This window comes from Mustela nigripes, chromosome 14 (assembly GCF_022355385.1).
Source record: "Mustela nigripes isolate SB6536 chromosome 14, MUSNIG.SB6536, whole genome shotgun sequence".
NCBI lineage: Eukaryota > Metazoa > Chordata > Mammalia > Carnivora > Mustelidae > Mustela > Mustela nigripes.
In genome coordinates, this window is record NC_081570.1 from 6,837,939 (window position 1) to 6,857,195 (window position 19,257).

The 19,257-nt window shown below is 45.7% G+C and overlaps 1 protein-coding gene and 1 long non-coding RNA gene across 3 annotated transcripts in view; one reads left to right on the forward strand and one right to left on the reverse strand.

Annotated features, from left to right (window-relative positions):
* Window positions 1–13,286, reverse strand: part of LOC132001058 (uncharacterized) — a 33,332-nt gene extending 20,046 nt beyond the window's left edge. Inside the window, exons 1-3 of the long non-coding RNA XR_009399515.1 lie at window positions 13,199–13,286; window positions 12,463–12,629; window positions 2,751–2,824 (exon numbers count right to left, since the gene is read on the reverse strand). This is a non-coding gene — a long non-coding RNA (uncharacterized LOC132001058). The remainder of the gene's footprint in view (window positions 1–2,750; window positions 2,825–12,462; window positions 12,630–13,198) is intronic.
* Window positions 12,953–19,257, forward strand: part of UBE4B (ubiquitination factor E4B) — a 120,212-nt gene continuing 113,907 nt past the window's right edge. Inside the window, exon 1 of one of the 2 annotated variants that reach the window (XM_059375239.1) lies at window positions 12,953–13,691. In XM_059375239.1, the coding sequence (XP_059231222.1) occupies window positions 13,668–13,691 (24 nt within the window). In that variant the 5' untranslated portion in view covers window positions 12,953–13,667. The remainder of the gene's footprint in view (window positions 13,692–19,257) is intronic. The other variant, XM_059375240.1, reaches the window with a different exon arrangement.

Below are 19,257 nucleotides of genomic sequence, written 5' to 3' on the forward strand. Positions count from 1 at the left end.
TTGTGTGGTGTAAGGAAATGGTCCAGTTTCATTTTTCTGCATGTGGCTGTCCAATTTTCTCAACACCATTTGTTGAAGAGACTGTCTTTTTTTTTTTTTTTTTTAAGATTTTTATTTATTTATTTGACAGAGAGAGGTCACAAGTAGGCAGAGAGGCAGGCAGAGAGAGAGGAAGGGAAGCAGGCCCCTGCCGAGCAGAGAGCCCGATGCGGGACTCGATCCCAGGACCCTGAGATCACCACCCGAGCCGAAGGCAGCGGCTCAACCCACTGAGCCACCCAGGCGCCCCGAGACTGTCTTTTTTCCATTGGACATTTTTTCCTGCTTTATTGAAGATTAGTCGACCATAGAGTAGAGGGTCCATTTCTGGGCTCTCTATTCTGTTCCACTGATCTATGTGCCTATTTTTGTGCCAGTACCACACTGTCTTGATGATCACAGCTTTGTAATAGAGCTTGAAAAGTCTGGAATTGTGATGCCTCCAGCTTTGGTTTTCTTTTTCAGCTTTCCTCTGGCTATAAGAGTTTTTCTGGTTCCATACAAATTTTAGGATTGTTTGTTCCAGCTCTGTGAAAAATGTTGATGCATTTTGATAGGGATTGCACTGATGTGTAGATTGCTCTAGGTAGCATAGACATTTAAACAATATTTGTTCCTCCAATCCATGAGCATGGAATGTCTCTCCAATTCTTTGTGTTTTCCTCAATGTCTTTCATACGTGTTCCATAGTTTTCAGAGTACAGATCCTTTACTTCTTTCGTTAGGTTTATTCCTAGGTATCTTATGGTTTCTGGGGCAATTGCAAATGGGATCAATTCCAATTTTCTCTTTCCTCTGTCTCATTGTTAGTGCACAGAAATGCAACTGATTTCTGTGTATCCTCGCATTCTTTCTTGAGCGCCCTCCAATTCAGGTTCCTGCCCATCATTCCACCAACCTACACTGTAGGTCACCAAAGAACTGCTTGTTGCTAAATTCAGTAGACAGTCTCTGTCTTCATCTCATGGGATCAGCAGCATTTGAAACACTGGATCACTCCTTCTTTCTTTAAATCTTTGCTCACTGAACTTAACAAGGCAGTCCCCTGGTTTTCCTCCTAGTCAAGGCCAGTCCTTCGCAGTCTCCTTTGCTGCACACTTAACCGCTCTTGGCTTCTTAATGTTGGCGCCCCAGGGCTCAGGTGGGACTTCCTCTTGCTGTAATCCCCCCGTGGTGACTGAATCCCATTTCATGACTTTACATTTATGCACCAAGACAAACAACTGATGTCCCTGGTGCGGACCCCCCTCCCCCAAAATTCCATGTCTGTTACACCCAGCTACTTACCTGACATCCTTGCTTCACATTTTCATACATAGCCTAGCTTTAGTACAGCCAAAACTGCACCCATTATCTTCTCCTCAATTCTATTCTACCCACAGCCCTCCCGATCTCAATGAATGGCAACATCATCCCATAGTTGTAGGCATCCTTGACCTCTCTCTCCTCTATTTCATTCTCACATCCACTCCCAGATTCTGTTGGCCCTTCCTTCATAATATATCCAGAATCCAACCACCTCTCCCCACCTTCACTGCTGCCACCTTGGTCTGAGCCCCAGCATCTCTTCCTTGGACCATTGCTCTCACCTGGATCATTGTGCCTTTTGTATAACTGGTCTCTGTGCTCTTTCTCTTGCTCCTCTCCTGTCTATTTCTCTTGCTCCTCTCCTGTCACCTGGCAGAGTGGTCCTTCTAAAACCTAAGGGGATCATGGGGCACCTGGGTGGCTCAGTGGGTTAAGCCTCTGCCTTCCTCTCAGGGTCCTGGGATTGAGCCCTGCATTGGGCTCTCTGCTCAGCAGGAAACCTGCTTCCCTCACCCCCTCTGCCTGCCTCTCTGCCTCACTTGTGATCTCTCTCTGTCTCTCTCTCTGTGTCAAATAAATAAATAAAATCTTAAAAAAAAAAAAACAACCCAAAACCTAAGGGGATCAGTTCACTCCTCTATTCAAAACTCCAGCAGCTCCCATCTTAGAGTCAAAAGCCACAGATACCATCTTCTACTTGCCCTAACACTCATTCTGCTTTGGCCATAGTGGCCCTGCCAAGCTTAGTCCTGACTCAGGGCCTTCCGTTCCCTCTGCTCTGAATGCTCTCCCACCGGTACCCACTTGGCTCACTTCTTCACTCCCTTCAAGTCCTTCAAATGTTACTTGCTCTAACCATGCTACTTAAAACGGAAACACCCAGCTCCAGCATTATTCCCCGTTTCGCATCTATTTTAACCTAGGACACTTATCACCTTTTTAAGAGACTGTGCAATTTTTAAAAATATACTATACAATTTATTTACTTATTGTCTGTCTCCCCACTATAGGATGTTAGCTCCACAAGGGCAAGAATTTTTTGTTTTGTTTTGTTTTCCCACGGACGTACCTCTGTACCTCATCAGTGATCAATAAACACTTGTTCAAGAGTCATGTACTTTTCTTGGTACTGGAATTTTAGCAATAAACAAGGCAGGCCAGGTCTCTGACCTCCAAGGATTTTCATTCTCTTGGTGGAAGATAGTGTGGGGAGGAGGGAAGGCTATAAATAAATAAGCAAATGAAATGATTTTCAGATTTTGATTAAGTGCCATGAAAGAACTAAGTGGGATATAATAAAAGGACTGAGGGAGAAAAGAAGCTGACTTAGGAGTGGCTGGTCAGGAGGGCTCGCTCATTCATCCTTAGAACGTAAGCCCCATAAATATTCCCACCTTGCCTACCTTGTTTAGAGTGGTGATGGGATTTTCCAGGCTGGGTGGAGCTTCTCAATTTGGACCCCGATGGAATCTAGGACCTAGATGTTGGAAAAGTAGAGATTTTGAAAATCATCTTTAAAAAAAAAAAAAAAAAGATTTTATTTATTTATTTGACAGACAGAGATCACAAGTAGGCAGAGAAGGCAGAGAAGAGGCAGAGAGAGGAGGAAGCAGGCTCCTGGCTGAGCAGAGAGCCGGATGCGGGGCTCGATCCCAGGAACCTGGGACTATGTGCCGAAGGCAGAGGCTTTAACCCATTGAGCCACCGAGGCGCCCCTAAAATCATCTTTATCAGGAGCCATGGGTGGCTCAGTCAGTTATGCATCTGACTCTTGATTTCATTTCAGGACTTGATCTCAAGGTGGTGACTTCAAGCCCCACATTGGGCTCCATGCCCAGTCTGGAGTCTACTTAAAAAAAAAAAAAAAATCATTATGACTAATAAAATAAGGTAAAACTTTACCCCTAAATAAGAAACGCTAATGTTAAATGAGTCAGTGGCGCACCTGGCCAACCACAGGCGTCCCTAGAGGGACAGCGCCTGCCCCAGTGTGCTTATTTCCTGCCGGCGAGCAGACCAGCATTTCCACTCCATGCAGGCAGGCGAGCACTAGGGTATTGGAGGAAGAGCCACGTGGCACTGAGTCCAGCATCTGCAGTTGTCACTCCAAATTCAACAAGCAGCTGACTTCTTCCTGCCCTGGGCGACTTGAGACGATAGAGGGCAGCTGGAAAGGGCTCTCACATTCTGTCTTCCATGGAAACGTAAGTGTTTCCGGCAACAGGGAAACTCCGATTCCCTGCTGAGGGGAGGGAAGTGGAACTGAGGACTCCAGCTGTGGCCCTCTGGATTCACAGCAGCGTTGGCGAGAGGCCAAGCTTCCCCGGGCTCCTCCCACCTGCGGGGCGGGGGGCGATGCTCCTTCAGGCCCATTCCTGCAAGAGGTGGGGTTTTTCCAACCGACGACTTTGGCCCATCAGCTTGGCCAAATTCTCTCAAAACTGCTCTGCAGAGTGAGCCTTTCTACTCTACTCGATGCTACTTCCTTTCTGATGAGGGAGCAGAAGGCTAGCTGAAGACAAGGCACACGCTGAGCCCCTGCCACCTCCCCCCGCCCCCCACTCCTGGGAGGGACACGTGTGGCATTCTTCCAGGGATGTCCCAACTACATGTTAGCAGCCTTAACTTGACAATGCCAAGACCTCTGGTATCTTTTATTATTATTATTATTATTATTATTATTTAATTTTTTAATGTTTTATAAAGATTTTATTTATTTATTTGACAGAGAGATCACAAGCAGGCAGAGAGGCAGGCAGAGAGAGGGGAGGAAGCAGGCTCCCTGCTGAGCAGAGAGCCCAATGCAGGGCTCCATCCCAGGACCCTGAGATCAGGGCCTGAGCTAAAGGCAGAGGCTTAACCCACTGAGCCACCCAGGCGCCCCAGAAGACCGCCCCAGAAGACCGCTGACATCTTGTGGTATCTGGTAGGTCGGTCCTCGTTAGCATATGAAAATTCTTTTGAAACCTCCCTTTTCCTTACTCCCCCCTCCCCCCAGTATATAATCACCATCCTCGAGACCTCGGTGCAGCAGCTACTTCTGCCCACGGTTCCTGTCCCTGTGCTTTAATAAACCACTATTTTGCACCAAAGGCATCTAAAGAATTCTTTCTTGGTCATGGGCTCCGGACCTCAGCCCACCGAACCTCACCTAGATTCCCAAACCTCATCCCTCTCCGCTCCCCATTCCACGGGAGCCGCGCCGCGCGCAGTCTGAAAGCTCTCCTCACCTCCTGTACCCACCCTGCACATGCACTTCCCCAAATAAACCTCTGACACGTCGCATTCTATCCAGGGGTCTGCTTCTCAGAAGACCCACACAAACATGCATGGTGTATGTACGATGCAAGGTGCTCAATAAATATTTGTTAAATGAATTAATGCATAAATGAGATGACCTTTGAGCTAAGACCGGAAGAATGAGAAGGAACCAGCCATGCAAAAAGCCAGGGGAGGAGTTTTTCAGGAAAACAAGATGCAGAGTACAAAGTCCTCTAGGAAAGAAAGAGCTCATCTTAGTGAAGAGCAAAAGCCAGTGGGGTTGAAAAAAAAGGGAAAAGTGGGGGCGCCTGGGTGGCTCAGTGGGTTAAAGCCTCTGCCTTCGGCTCAGGTCATGATCGCAGGGTCCTGGGATCGAGCCCCACTGCGGGCTCTCTGCTTAGCAGGGAGCCTGCTTCCCTTCCTCTCTCTCTCTGCCTGCCTCTCTGCCTACTTGTGATCTCTGTCTGTCAAACAAATAAAATCTTAAAAAAAAAAAAAAAAAAGGGAAAAGGGAATGTGGTATAAGATGAGGCAAGCAAAGCAGAGGTGACCAAATGCTGTAGGACCTTACAGGTCATGACAAGGAGCTTGGGTTTCATTCAATGAGCAATGGGAATCGCTGAGGGATTGTGAATGAGTTAAAGGACAGGATCTATGACTTAAGAAGGTCATACTGCTTTCTGACGTGCAGGTTGAAAAGGGACATGAGCAAAATAGGACCAGTGAAATCTCCAGACAAGACATGATGGTAGCTTGGGTTCCAGGGTCACAGGGGAGTTGGAGAGAAGAGACGGTTAAGTTCCTGAGCCTCCGGAGCACGACCACCTCGAATCTGCTGACGGACTGTGTGAGGAAAAGGAGGAGTCGAGGATGATGCCAAGGTTTTGGGCTTGGGGCCCTGGATGGCTCATGATGACATTTGTTCTGGGGAAAGAGGAGAGGACAGGTCTGTGGAGACCATCTACTAGGCAGCCCAATACGAATATCAATATGCAGCTGGACATGGAACTGGGATTCGGGGAAGAGGCTTTGGCCATAGGTATATACTTGGCACTTAGCATTGGTACATGCTCTTTAGAGCCGCGACCCTGAGACTTAGGGGAGAGGCGTCAACAGAGAGGAGGGGGCTCAGCACTACACCTTATGGCCCTACAACATCTATTTATTTATTTATTTTTCTAGTTTTCCTATTTATTTATTTATTTATTTATTTAATGGCAGAGAGGCAGGCAGATCTTAAGCAATCTCTATACCCAATGTGGGGCTCGAACTTACAACCCCAAGAGTAAGAGTCATACGCTCTACTGCCTGAGCCAGCCAGGTGATCCTCTCTAGTATTTAAAAGTCTGGGGAGACGAGGCAGCAAATGAACCTGAGGAAGAGCTTCTGGGGGAAAACCAGAGTGTGTGGCTCTGTGTGTTGAGCAAACCAAGTGCTCACCTGGGTTGGGGAGGCCAGTGAGTATCAGACATAGGAATGGAACTAGTTTTGGCCTCATGGAGGTCCTTGGTGCTTCTGACAAGAGGATTTTCTCAGAACGGTATAGGAGTAAGGGAGGGAGTAGGAGTAATAAAAGATATCTTTTTTGAGATGTTTTATTGTCAAGGAGGCAAAGAAAGAAGGCATAGTTCAAAGGAGGTGTAGAGCCAAGGTAGGTTTTTTTGTTTGTCTATTTGTGTGTGTGTGTGAGAGAGAGAGTGTGTGCGTGTGTGTGTGTGTCTGTGTGTGTGTGTGTAATGGGAAGGGGCAGAAGGAGACAGAGAGAAAATCCCAAGCTGGCTCCTGCAACCGAAGTGGAACTCGATCTCACTCCCCTGAGATCACGACCTGAGCTGAGATCAAGAGCCTGTCGCTCAACAGACTGAGCCACCCAGGTTCCCCAATTCTGGTTTATTTAAAGTTCATCTTCCTACGGCAGATAATGTGTCCAGCAGGGAGGGAGAAAGTGATGTTGCAGAACAAAGGGAATAAATCGTGGACCAAAGTCCTTAAGAAGGTGGAAGGGGAAGGAATCCAGAGTCCAGGTGAAGGGCTTGGTCTTTGATGGCAGCAGGGAAAATGGAATACACTGACAGACGTAGGTAGCTTTGCAGATACAAAGGGAGATCACCTCGGAGCATATCTAGCTTTGCAGATCATTAGGGAGCTACGTTTTGATCCAGAGAATAGTCTCTGTCCTGGCATTTGAATAAATGCTGCACTAAAAGATTATAAGTTCCAGGAAAAGTAAAATAAAACCCTTACACAACCCCTCTCCCTTTACAAAATAACAAAATCTGCCCACAGTATACCTTTATTCTGTTTCATGTTTCAGTATGTCCTACGGTCTCTCCTTTATCTGTTACTGGCATTAAAAAGTATTTTTGCGGGGTGTCTGGGTGGCTCAGTTGGTTAGGTATTGGACTTGATTTCAGCTTAGGTCTTGATCTCAGGGTTGTGAGTTCAAGCCCCACACTGTGCTCCACATTGGGCATGGAGTCTATTTAAAAACAACAAGTATTAGGGCGCCTGGGTGGCTCAGTGGGTTAAAGCCTCTGCCTTTGGCTCAGGTCATGATCTCACGGTCCTGTGATCGAGCCCATCGGGCTTTCTGCTCAATGGGGAGCCTGCTTCCCCTCTCTCTCTGCCTACTTGTGATCTCTCTCTCTATGTGAAATAAATAAAAAAATCTTAACAACAACAACAAAACCGAACAACAGGTATTTTTGCTTACTTCCAGGTAATTCTAAGAACTAATTTGTCTTGGGCCCTGATGCTTGGTAGTTCCCAAGGGAGGGAGACATTATTTTGCATGATCCAAAGGGGCTGATGTAATGCTCAAATGAAAGACACTGAACAAAACAATGAAAATATGGGGTAAGGATCAGGGACACCTCTGGGACCCTGTCATTTACGCTACAGTGGGAAAGCGTCCCTTAAAGGAAGTGGTAGAACTCCAGCACTTAGGTTAAAACACAAATGGAAAAAGCACAAAAAAACTGTATTCATCCTATAAAACACCCTGGGAATATAGTGGTATGTGACCAAAGAAGTGTCATCTCTAATTTTTGCGATTCTACAAAATTATATTGGCAGGAAATATTGCAAAGCCGAAGAAAGAGAAAGGGAGTAGAGTTCTCTTGTAAATGGTAAAAACATAGATACTGTGTACTTGTAACACACAGAGATACTTGGGTGGCAGGGCAAGAGTTCAAGGAAAGGGGCACCTGGGTGGCTCAGTCAGTTAAGCGTCTGCCTTTGGCTCAGGTCATGATCCCAGGGTCCTGGGATTGAGTCCCATGTCAGGTTCTCTGCTCACTGGGGGGTCAGCTTCTCCCTCTTCCCCTCTTCCTCCGTATTCTCCCTCTCTGTCTCAAATAAATAAATGCAGTCTTTAAAAAAAAAAAAAAACTATTAAAAAATTTTTCAAGGGAAGCAAGATTTCTAATCATTTTCCTGTTGGACATGGGGCAGGCCCTTTAACCCTAAAAGTTTTACTTTTTCCACAAAACAGGAAAGGTAGTTTTTATGATATTTCAATATTGTTATGGACTAAATATTTGTGTCCCCCAAAATGCATATTGAAACCCTAGCCCCACTTCATCAAAGTGATGGTATTACAGAGCTGACCCTTGAACAATGTAGGGGCTAGGGGGCACTAACCACCACCCCCAGTCTAAAGTTCATGTACAACTACTGACTCCCCCAAAACTGAACTATTAATAGAATCCTTCCCAATAACATAAACAGTTGATTAACATACATTTGGCATGCTATGTGTATTATATGCTATGTTCTTTTTCTTTTTTAAGATTTATCTATTTATTTATTTTAGAGCGCATGCAGAGAGCTGGCTGCAGGGTTTGATCTCAGGAGCCTAAGATCATGACCTGAGCCGACATCATGAGCCGGGTGCCCAACTAACAGAGTCACCAAGGCGCCCCTACTGTATTCTTATGATAAAGTGAGCTAGAGAAATGAGGTTATTAAGAAAATCATTAAGGAAGAGAAAATACACTTAACAGTGCTTTCATTGAAAAAAATCTCCGTCAAAGGGGACCGGCACCGTTTGAGCCCTTGTTCAAAGGTCAGATGTACTTCCGGGAGGTAATTCGCATTAGATAAGGTCATAAAGGTGAAGCATTCATGAATGAGGTTAGGGCCCTCATAAGAGTCAGTAGAGAACTTGTTCTCGCTTTCAGCTCTCAGTCACATGAGGATACCGTAAGTCAGAAGTCTACACCAGACCGGATCACGCTGGCACCCTGACCTTGGATTTCCAGTCTCCAGAACTGAGAAAGACATTTCTGTTGTTTCTAAAGCCACCCAGTCTGTGGTGTCCCATTACAGCAACCCAAACTGGCTAAGACAACATCAAATGATTCAACGTGCCTTGTATAAGTGAATGTTATATCAAAAGTGAAAATGACAAGAGAAAAAAACAGATAAACTGGACTACATCAAAATAAAAACTTTTGTGCTGCAAATGACACCAGCAAGAAAGTGAAAAGACCACCCACACAATGGGAAAACATGTTTGCAAATTGCAATCAGACTCGTAGGTAGGGCAAGGGGCATGAGGGGATGGGCCAAGTGGGTGAAGGGGAGTCGGAGATACAGGCCTTCAGCTATGGAGTGAGTCACAGCAACAAAACGTACAGCATTGGGAATACAGTCAGTCCTGTAATGGCATTGCATGGTGACAGGCAGCCGTCACACTTGGGAGCACAGCATCACGTTCCGAGCAGTCGAATCGCTGCATTGTATACCTGAAATCAAGTACCGCTGTGTCAGCTGTACTCAAAAAAGATTTGCAAATTGCACATCTGATAAGGGACTGGGATCTAGAACATGTAAAGAACTCTGACAACTGAAAACAGGAAAAACACAAGTGACTCAATGAAAAGTGAACTCTGTTTGGCCAAAGAAGATAGACAAAAGGTTACTCAACACAAAAAGAGGCTCAATTTCATCAGCCCTTAGAGAGCTGAAAAGCAGAACCACAATGAGACCCCAGTTCACACCTACGAGTGTGGCTGTAATAAAAAAGACAGACAGGAACAAGTGCCGGAGAGGAGGTTATAAATGGGATGCTCATCCATCGCTGGTAGAAATGCAAAATGGGGGGCACCTGGGTGGCTCAGTGGGTTAAGCGGCTGCCTTCGGCTCAGGTCATGATCCCAGGGTCCTGGGATCGAGTCCCACATCAGGCTCCCTGCTCAGAGGGGAGCCTACTTCTTCCTTTCCCTCTGCCTGCCTCTCCTCCTGCTTGTGCTCTCTCTGTCAAATAACTAAATAAAATCTAGAGGAGAAATCAAAACAAAAAGCAGATTGCTGCTTGCCCACAGGGAGGAGAGGAGACATTAGGGAGTGACTGCTGATAGGTATGTAGTCTTTTGAGGGTGGGCAGTGATAAAATTGTTCTAGAGTTAGTGATGGTGGAACAACTGTGAATATACTGATCTTTGTATACTTTAAATGAGCGAATTACATGGTATGTGAGTTATATTACAATAAGGATGTTTAAAAAAAGAAGTGAGACATGAACGTATTAACATCAATGTCACTGGGAGTTCAAATTCTGGCTTACATAGAATTCCTTTCCTGGAGAGCAGATAATATGCAAAGCCAGCAGTGGTCTCATTTTACTCACAAATTCCTTGCATATCTAGCTGTCAGGTTACTATTCTAAGCAAGTACGAAAGGGGGTAAAAAAAAAATTCATTTAATTCTATAATACAATGTTTAAGATTATGGTTTAGTAAATCCAATATAGTATATTCTTCAGGATGTGGCAAAATCTAGAATTTCATGATACTGCTATGCAGACCGCTCAGTTTAGATTTTTATATTACAAAATATTTGTATTCTTCAGAGAACAGATTGGTGATTGCCAGAGAGGGGTAGAGGTGGGCCAAATGGGTAGGGGGTCAAAAGGTACAAATTTCCAGTTATAAATTCTGGGGATGTTATGTACGGCATGGGGACTATAGTTAACAATACTGTATCACTGGGGCACTTGGGTGGCCAATCTTTAGGCACCTGCCTTTGTCTCAGGTTATGATCCCAGGGATCGAGCCCTGCATCAGGCTCCCTGCTCAGTGGGAAGCCTGCTTCTCCTTCTCCCACTCCCCCTGCTTGTGTTCCCCTCTCGCTGTGTCTCTGTCAAATAAATAAATAAAATCTTAAAAAAAACCTGTATCATAGATTTGCTATATGTATACAATATTGCATTGTATATTGTATTGAAAATTGCTAAGACAATATTTAAAAGTTCTTGTCATAAGGAAAAACATGGTAATTATATACGGTGACAGATGTTAACTAAACAATTTTGGTAATCATTTTGCAATATATGGATACACGTGCCAAATCATTGTGTTGTAATGCAAATCGAAACTACAATGCGGTTGGTATCATCTCATACCTGTCAGAACAGCTAAAATCTACAACACAAAGAAACAACAGGTGTGGGTGAGGATGCGGACAAAGGGGAAGGAACCCTCTTGCACTGCTGGTGGGAATGCAAACTGGTGCAGCCACCGAAAAATAGCATGGGGGTTCCACAAAAGGTTAAAAATAGGACTACCCTAGGATCCAGCACTTGCACTAACGGTATTTACCCAAGAATACGGAATACTAACTCAAAGGGATACCTGATGTTTATAGCAGCACTATTTACAATGGCCAAATTATGGAAACAGCCCAAGAATCCATCCACTGATGAACTGATAAAGAGATGGTATATAGGGACACTTGGGTGGCTCAGTGGGTTAAAGCCTCTGCCTTCGGCTCAGGATCTCAGGATCCTGGGATCATCAGGCTCTCTGCTCAGCGGGGAGCCTGCTCCCTTTCTTCTCTCTCTGCCTACTTGTGATCTCTGTCTGTCAAATAAATAAATAAAATCTTTTTTTTTTTAAGTTAAAAAAAAATAAAGAGATGGTATATCTTTACACTCTCATACACACACAGGACTAGTACTCAGCCATAAAAAAGAATGTTATGGGGCGCCTGGCTGCCTCAGTGGGTTAAAGCCTCTGCCTTCTGGTCCAGGATCCTGGGATCCGAGCCCTTGCATCAGGCTCTCTGCTCAGCAGGGAGCCTGCTTCCTCCTCTCTCTCTGCCTGTGTCTCTGCCTACTTGTGCTCTCTGTCTGTCAAATAAATAAATAAAATCTTTAAAAAAAAATGTTATCTTGCCATTTGCAACTACATGGAGCTAGAGAGTATTAGAAACAAATATCATATAATTTCACTCATGTGTTGAATTTTAGATAAAAAACCAGATGAGCAAAGTTTAAAAAAAAAAGAGAGAAAGGCAAAGATAGAACCAGACTTTTTTTTTTTTTGCCAGACTCTTACCTCCATGGTTATCAGAGGAGACGTGGGTGGGGGGATGGGCGCATGGGTGACGGGGATGAAGGAGTGCGCCCGTGACTGGGTGTTACATAGAACTGTTGAATCACTGTATTGTACACCCGAAACTAACATTACACTGTATATCAAGTAACTGGGATCTATTTATTTATTTATTTTTACTAACTGGAATTTAAATACTTAAAAAAACAAAAGAAAGAAAAAAACCCCAAACCTCACGCATCATTATGCTGTACATCTAAAACGAACAGGATGCTCTATGTCAATTACATCTCCATTAGAAACTTGAGCAGGTAAGGATGGTTTCTCTCCATTGGCTCGAAAAGCCTTTCTTGTACGTGCGCAGATACGCCAACATTTTTTAGGTCTCCCGGTCATTTGCACTTTCAAATTTCACCATCATTCTGGAACACGTTTAAAAAAGAAGAAAAAAAAAAAAAAAAGGCAACCAAAGCAGGATCTCTCGAAAAGCCGAAAGGCAAATAAAATGAAGTTGTACCCGTCTTAGTTTTCTTCCAAACGGGCTTTCTCTGCGGACGTGGACACGCGTCCAAGGGTTTCTCAGGCCGTGAGCCGACAACGGTAGAGAACCTTGGCTCCAGAAGCAAGACGTCCTCCCTTTTCCTTTACTGGGTCCGCATCGTGGAGTCACCAAAAAGCAAGCTCCTGAGGACAACGGAGGCGCTGCGGGGTCCCCTCGTCGCCCAGATTCCCGCCCCGCCAGGCTCTCCCGGGAGCCTACCTGGACCCGCCTGCCGCGCCCGCCACCCCCCGGCCGTCGCCATGGCACCGCGCCGCCCCGCCCCCCCGCCCCCCCGCCCGCCCGCAGCCGCGCTCGCCCCTCCCCCGCGCGGCGCTGCTGCGGGGGAGGGGGTGGGGCGGGGGCGGGAGGAGACGCAGGCGAGAGGAAATCGGCGGCGCGACGCCCGCGGCCCATTGGCTGCCTCGTCCTGGGGCCAGGAGCCCCGCCTCTGTGGCGGGGTCACGTGATCCCTTTCAAAGATGGCCGCCCTGTTGTTTTGATGAATAATACTTGGTGGGGCGAGGGGGTAAGAGTAGGGGTGGAGGGGTAGGAGGATTTACTCTTCCATCCAGAGCATCGCGAGTCCCGTCCTCCCCCTCCCCCCTGCCCGGGCTCCGGCGTGGAGGCGGGGCGTGGCCGGCCTGCTTTGGGAGGGGAGGGGCTTCCCTCTTCAGTGCTGGGCTCTGCCTCGGCGGTTCTGGGGTCGCCTTACCTCGGGGCATCCACTCTGCAGTCGAACACTTCCCGCCTGGGGCAAAGGGTAGGAAGGAGAGCAGGATCTGCTGGAGGAAGCGCACCTGCCGCGCCACCACCACGAAGACACAGCAGGCTCAGGGCACGAGACGTGCTGGAGACCCGAGTCCCTGGTCTGGGTAACCTGGGAAGCAGAGGGCAATAGTGGCGCCTTAAGATAACCCTGTAGAGCAGCAGCGGTGGTGGCCAAAGGAGGCTGCCCGGGGCGCAAGCAGCTGTAGGAGTCTGTGGGGCGATTGGAGTGACCGACGCCAAGGCGGTTCAGTGCCTCTCGTGTTCTTATTTTTTAACCTCTGACTATGCAATTCTGAAACCTCCCCCATTCGGGGGACCAGACAGCCCGATAGACACCTTCTACTCTCCTCCCGCCCTGGTCTCAAGAACAGAAGGATCTCTCCCTAACGCCTTTCACCATTAAGAGGAAAGCGATGGAGGAGCTGAGCGCTGATGAGGTGAGGAGGTTGGGGGACACCTTGGGAGATTAGTTGGCAACTCTTTGGCGCTTTGGACAGGGATGGTATTGCGCCAGTGGTGCCTGGCCTTTGGGTTTGGGGAAAGAATGGAGATGACATTTTCCAAGAAAAAAAATGAGCCCCCGAGCTGGTCTCCAGTTGTATTCTCCTGTATTACCTTGCCTTCTTTCTTCGTTTTGAACTCCATTTGCTGCTTTTCGAGTCTTTTAGGGTCTGAAGAAGAGGAGAGCATATTGAGGCGTTCATTCTTTTCCTCAGGGTGTTTAAGCGAGAAGGGCTAGATTTACATCAAGTTAAGTGTGTGTGTGTGTGTGTGCGTGTGTGTGCGTGCACGCGCGCCTTACAGCAGAGATTTAAAGAATAATTTTGGGTGGGATTACAGTGTATGGGTGTATGTTTTTAAAGGCAGTATTTGAAATCCCCAGTATGTGTGGCTGTTGCGTTGTGTAAGTTGATTAAACATATGTGTTTGGGGGTGGCCTACAGACAGAGTCTTTGATATGTAACAAAATATATTTTTTCCCAAAAGCCTAGTGAATTCCATTTAAAATCTGTAACGTAACAAGAACTGATGACCCCTGGCATACTTCTCTTTCATTCAGCCTTTTTTCTAGTTTTTGGCCCTTTCAAACTTGTCTTTTGCTGTAGCAGACACTAAACAGGAAGCAAATGGTAGCAAATGACTTTGTAAACTTCCCCTGTTATCATTTCTGAACGGAGTTTTACAGATCTCTTTCTTGATATTTTAAAGATTGTTTATTAAGGTTATCATGAAAACAGTGGCAATTAGGGTACAAGGAATTGATTCTGTGATTCTACTCATTTTTCCCTTCCTTTTTCCAGATGAGGAGCTTCCCTTTCAGGACCCCTGCTGGCTTCCCTCTCTTCAATCTACCTCCTCATTTCTTTCACTAGTTCTTAAAAAACTTCCCTAGAGTACTGAGAAAGTAGCCATCCCTCAGGTCGGCTAAACTACAAGACTTACATGCTTCAGATTTAGCTAGAGTAGTTAATATATTTACTTAGGGACTAAATATATCCAGAGATGGGACTTGCAAGTGGTGAGTTCAGATGTCACGTGGGAGGGGAAACAAATAATTTTGTGGGTTGTGATGCTTGGCTGTTTGGAGAGTCAGGAGTGCTCATTCTGTGTTATGGACTTTGTTTTCTCAAATACATCAGGAATATAATCTAACTAAAATTAGAAGAACATTGAACAGTTTCTTTCATTCCGGTAGGAATTCTCAAGAGATCTCCTTAAAGGCACTTTGTTTTAGGTAATTTTAAAAAATCTGCTCCCCCCTTCTTCAATAGTAATTCTAATGGGTAAATTAAGGCAAAGAGCTTCTGTTTTTTAGTAGCCCTTTGCTTCCAGAAACTATTTATTTTTCTCAACGTTCTCAAAGTTGCTGCTGGTTCAGAGGTTTTTCATACCAAGAAATCTTCAGACAAACAAAGCGTAGAGACCAGTTAAAGATACTGCATAGTCTACACTGTGGCACTTCACTTTAACCAGTCTTGGAGTTGTAACTTTTTTGTGACTGTATAGGAACAAATGTAATCATTGTGGAGGAGATTTTCAAGGTCAACGGAATAGTGAAATCAATGTGAAAAATTAAATTCACTAGTATTAGATCAACATAAAATTACTTTCAACTATTACATGGCCTGAACAAAGAGGAACAGTTCAATAATTGGTAATTCAGCCTCAGCTGAACCTAGAACAAATTGTTTGTTTTTGCTTTTGTTTTTAAGTCATTTCCTTAATTCTGGAATTGAGTGAACGGTTCTCAACAAAGACATTTCCAGAGGTTTTGCCTTTGTATTGTGACTCTCTTGGTGGAAACTGTGTCACAGATACGGTAGGTGGCATTCATTTGGTTAGAAAATAAGACATTTCTCTTGCTGAAAATTCAAAAGTACATCTCAGGGTGAAAACAGGTAAGACAGTGATCTTTCGATCTAAATTAGGCAATTAGGTAAGGGAGAGTTTTATATTCAAACAAAATGAAAACGTCTGCAGATACACTCCCTGCAAAACAGAGGTGGGTCCAAACCAGACTGGTAGCTTTAGAGGATTTTAGATGATGGGTCCCTCTCATAGATCACCTGAAATTCTTACACTTCTCTAATCTTGTGTAGAGTAGTTCTTTAAGTTCCTTGGTGCTTGTTATTTATGTGGCACTTTACAGTGAGTTCCTTGCTCTGGGGAGCAGATCCATGACTAAGTTCATTCTCTTCAGGAACCCACATTCCAAGGCTTCATTATGTACATGACATTCCGTCTGTGGCCTACTCATGTGTTCTCCCTACCGAAATGATGCTATGAGTAGGGCAGGACAGGTATTTTAAACTGTTTTTCAGCTGTGGTGATGAAATTGCATGGAAATGATTTGCTTTTTCCTCTTTCCTCTTCTTTCTTTCTTTTTCCCTTTTTTAATTTTTTGGGCTAAATCTTCTTTATGGCCTAGTTCATCTTCAAGATGGCTGGCTGGATAGTTAGGGTGTGGTCAAGGTTTTAGAAGAGTGGTAAGTCTTCCTTCCCAAGTGCAGAATATGTGACCTTGCACTTTTTAGCCGTGTTCTTTAAGTGGAACAGGAGTGGCATTTCTTAACAGCCTCAGAAACCTGCTCAGGGCCAGCCACTCTACAACCATTGTCTCATTCCGTACAACAGTGTGACCAAGAAGATCTTTGAATTTTCCTTGTTTTATAGATGAGGCAAGTGAGATTTAGGTTAACTGACTTGTCCATAGTTTTTTGGCATAGAATTGGTTGAGCTGGAATTCAAACCTCATCTCAAAATTAGATCTTGTGCCTGATCTAAAAACTCTTTTTGCTACATTTTATTGCTTAACAACTGCCAGTAAATTCACTGCAGCTTCCATGTACATGTCCTACTAACATGCTTGATCTACATAGTTTTTCCCTAGGAGTGTTGTTTCTCGTGAATACATTCATGATGTGATCGAATTTATAGTCTTTTCGGTATTAACCCTTCACCAGGCCCCCTCCAAAATTGTTCACTCAACGAACTCTTTTTTTCCCCTAAGGATGTTGTGTATCCCCAGTGATGTGTTAGGTAGGTGAGGAGAAAGTCCTTTTTCTCACAAATTGTAGTTTAACCGGGAGGTGTGGTAGAGGTCGAGATAGGTAGGAAGTCCAACAGTTATGTTGTAGGGTACTAAGTGCTTTTGTGGAAGGATGCACAAGACAGTAAGAAAAACAGGAAGGGACCCCTGGTGGGGCAGTGCTGGCTATAATGGAGACTTTCAAGAAAAAGCAATGCTGAGCAATCGCCAGGCTCTTGGAAGTGGCTGTGAGAGGGGGCAGCCCAGGAAAACGAATGAGGGCCTGGAGGCAGGATTTTGCTAGGGGAGTGGCTGCAGGTAGGCAGACACCAGATCTCAGAGGGTCTCAGAAGTACTTAGGAGTTTGCACTTTGTCATTAGGACCGTAAGAAGCCTCTGAGGAATGTGAAGGGGTTAGAAGGTGACTGGCAAGGTGTAACCGTGGGTCGGAAGAAGGTTGGAAGAAGGCGGCTGCAGGCCCGGAGCCAGATGAGGGGCTTGTGTTGTCCTCTAAAGCGAGCAGTCGAGTCGAAGGAAGGCATTGGCGGTGGGGACGGAGGAAGGCAGACAGCAGAAAGACTGAGGATCTGAGTTAACCCACTTCTTGATGAAAGGGAGGTGGAGCTCGGGGAGGAGGGAAAAAGATGATTCCTTGGGTTTCTAGCTTGAGAGAAGAACGGATTGAGGGAGAATGAGGAATTCCAGACAAAGAATAAGCAGATTTTTGGAACATTGAAAGTGGAGCCAACATAGAGACCCCCACCCCTGGCCTTTCCACTCTGACCCCTCCATCTCTGTGACCTTTTCTTTTTCTGTAACAGGCCTCAGAACTTAAGCTCACTTTTTTCGCAGTAGGTACTTGCTGCCACTCTGTGACTAGGTTTCTTACCGTAGCCTGGGAGGAAAGGGGAATGTAGCCCCACGTCCGTTCTTCTCCCGTTCCGTCTGCCTTAGCCAAGAGACAGTGAATGATTATGATACCAGCTAACATTCCCTGAGCGTTCAATATGTGCTAAGCATTTAACTTGCTCAGCAGGGTTGGTAATATCACCCCACTTTACAGATAAGAAGATTAAGGCTGGTAGAAATTAACTAACTTGCTAAAAGATGCACAACTAGGAAGTGGATTCTGGATTCTAATCCAGAGTTTGATTCCAGAGTTCTCTCTCTCTTTTTTTTTTTCATCAATTTATTTGAGAGAGAACAAGAGCAAGAGGGATCACAGAGAGAGGGGGAGGAGCAGACTCCCTGCTGAGCGGGGAGCCGATAGGGGACTCAATCCCAGGACCTTGAGATCATGACCTGAGCTGAAGGCAGATGCTTAACCGACTGAGCTGCCCAGGCACCTTTGATTCCAGAGTTCTTAATCCCCTCACTAAACTACCTGAAAACAAATAATCTAAGCAAGTTTATGATATTTATAGCATTTTAACTGTTCCTTTTGAGATGGGAAGTGGAAGCCCCAGTTATTGCTAAAAATGGAGCTCATCATATGGCCCCCTATCTTGTAGGGGAAGAAGACAGAAAGACTTGTGACGAGAGGCCCTTGGGTCTCAGACCTTTGCTTGGTGCAGACTGTGTTTGTTCACATGGTGTTTAGACTACGTGTAAGTGGACGTGTCTTCCCATAAGCAGCTCATTGAACTGCATTTGCTGTTTACTTGCTGCGTGTCAGCTGCTGCAGGAGCCTGTTCACATGGCGCTTCGTTTCGGTGGGAGGAAACATAAACAAACATGTACCCTTGGAATGTCATGTGGCGCTAAGACTACCAAGAAAAACCAGATTAGCAAAAGGGGTGGAGAGTAATGCGGACATGGAGAGTGTACAGTTTGAGGAGGTGGCTTTTTTTAGTTGTTTTTTTTTTTCAAGGCTGTATTTATATATTGGAGAGAGAGAGGGGTTGTATTTATATATTGGAGGGGGATGAGCAGGGGGAGGGGCAAAGGGAGGGAGAGAATCCCAAGCAGATTCTGAGCGTGGAACCCAGCACAGGGCTCCATCCCAGGATGGGATCATGACCTGAGCTGAAATCAAGAGTCGGATGCTGAACCAACTGAGCCACCCAGGTGCCCCAGGAGGTGGCTTTTGAATAGAAAATGCAGGGATAACAGGGAGCCATCTGAGGGGAGGAGTTTCCCAGGTACAAGGAACAGCAGGAGACAGGGCCCATCCTTGGTCTGCTCAGGGAACAGCAAGGAGGCATGGTGTGCTTGGAGGCCGCTGAGCCAGGACACAGGAGCAGGAGGAGTCAGTCAGTCATTCGTTGGGCAAAACTCCGAGTTCTTCTAACTGGGGTTCAGTTGTGAGATGCCCTTCCCCACCCCTTTTTTCCTTCGCGTTTTAACACCTGTTGACATTCGGGTGCTTGTTACAATGGTATCATCACTGTTGGCCAGGCGGCAGGTCTGACACATTTGTCATTTCCTGTTTGTGTGCACACCTGGTTCTACCTGTTTATACTACTGCCCCTTCA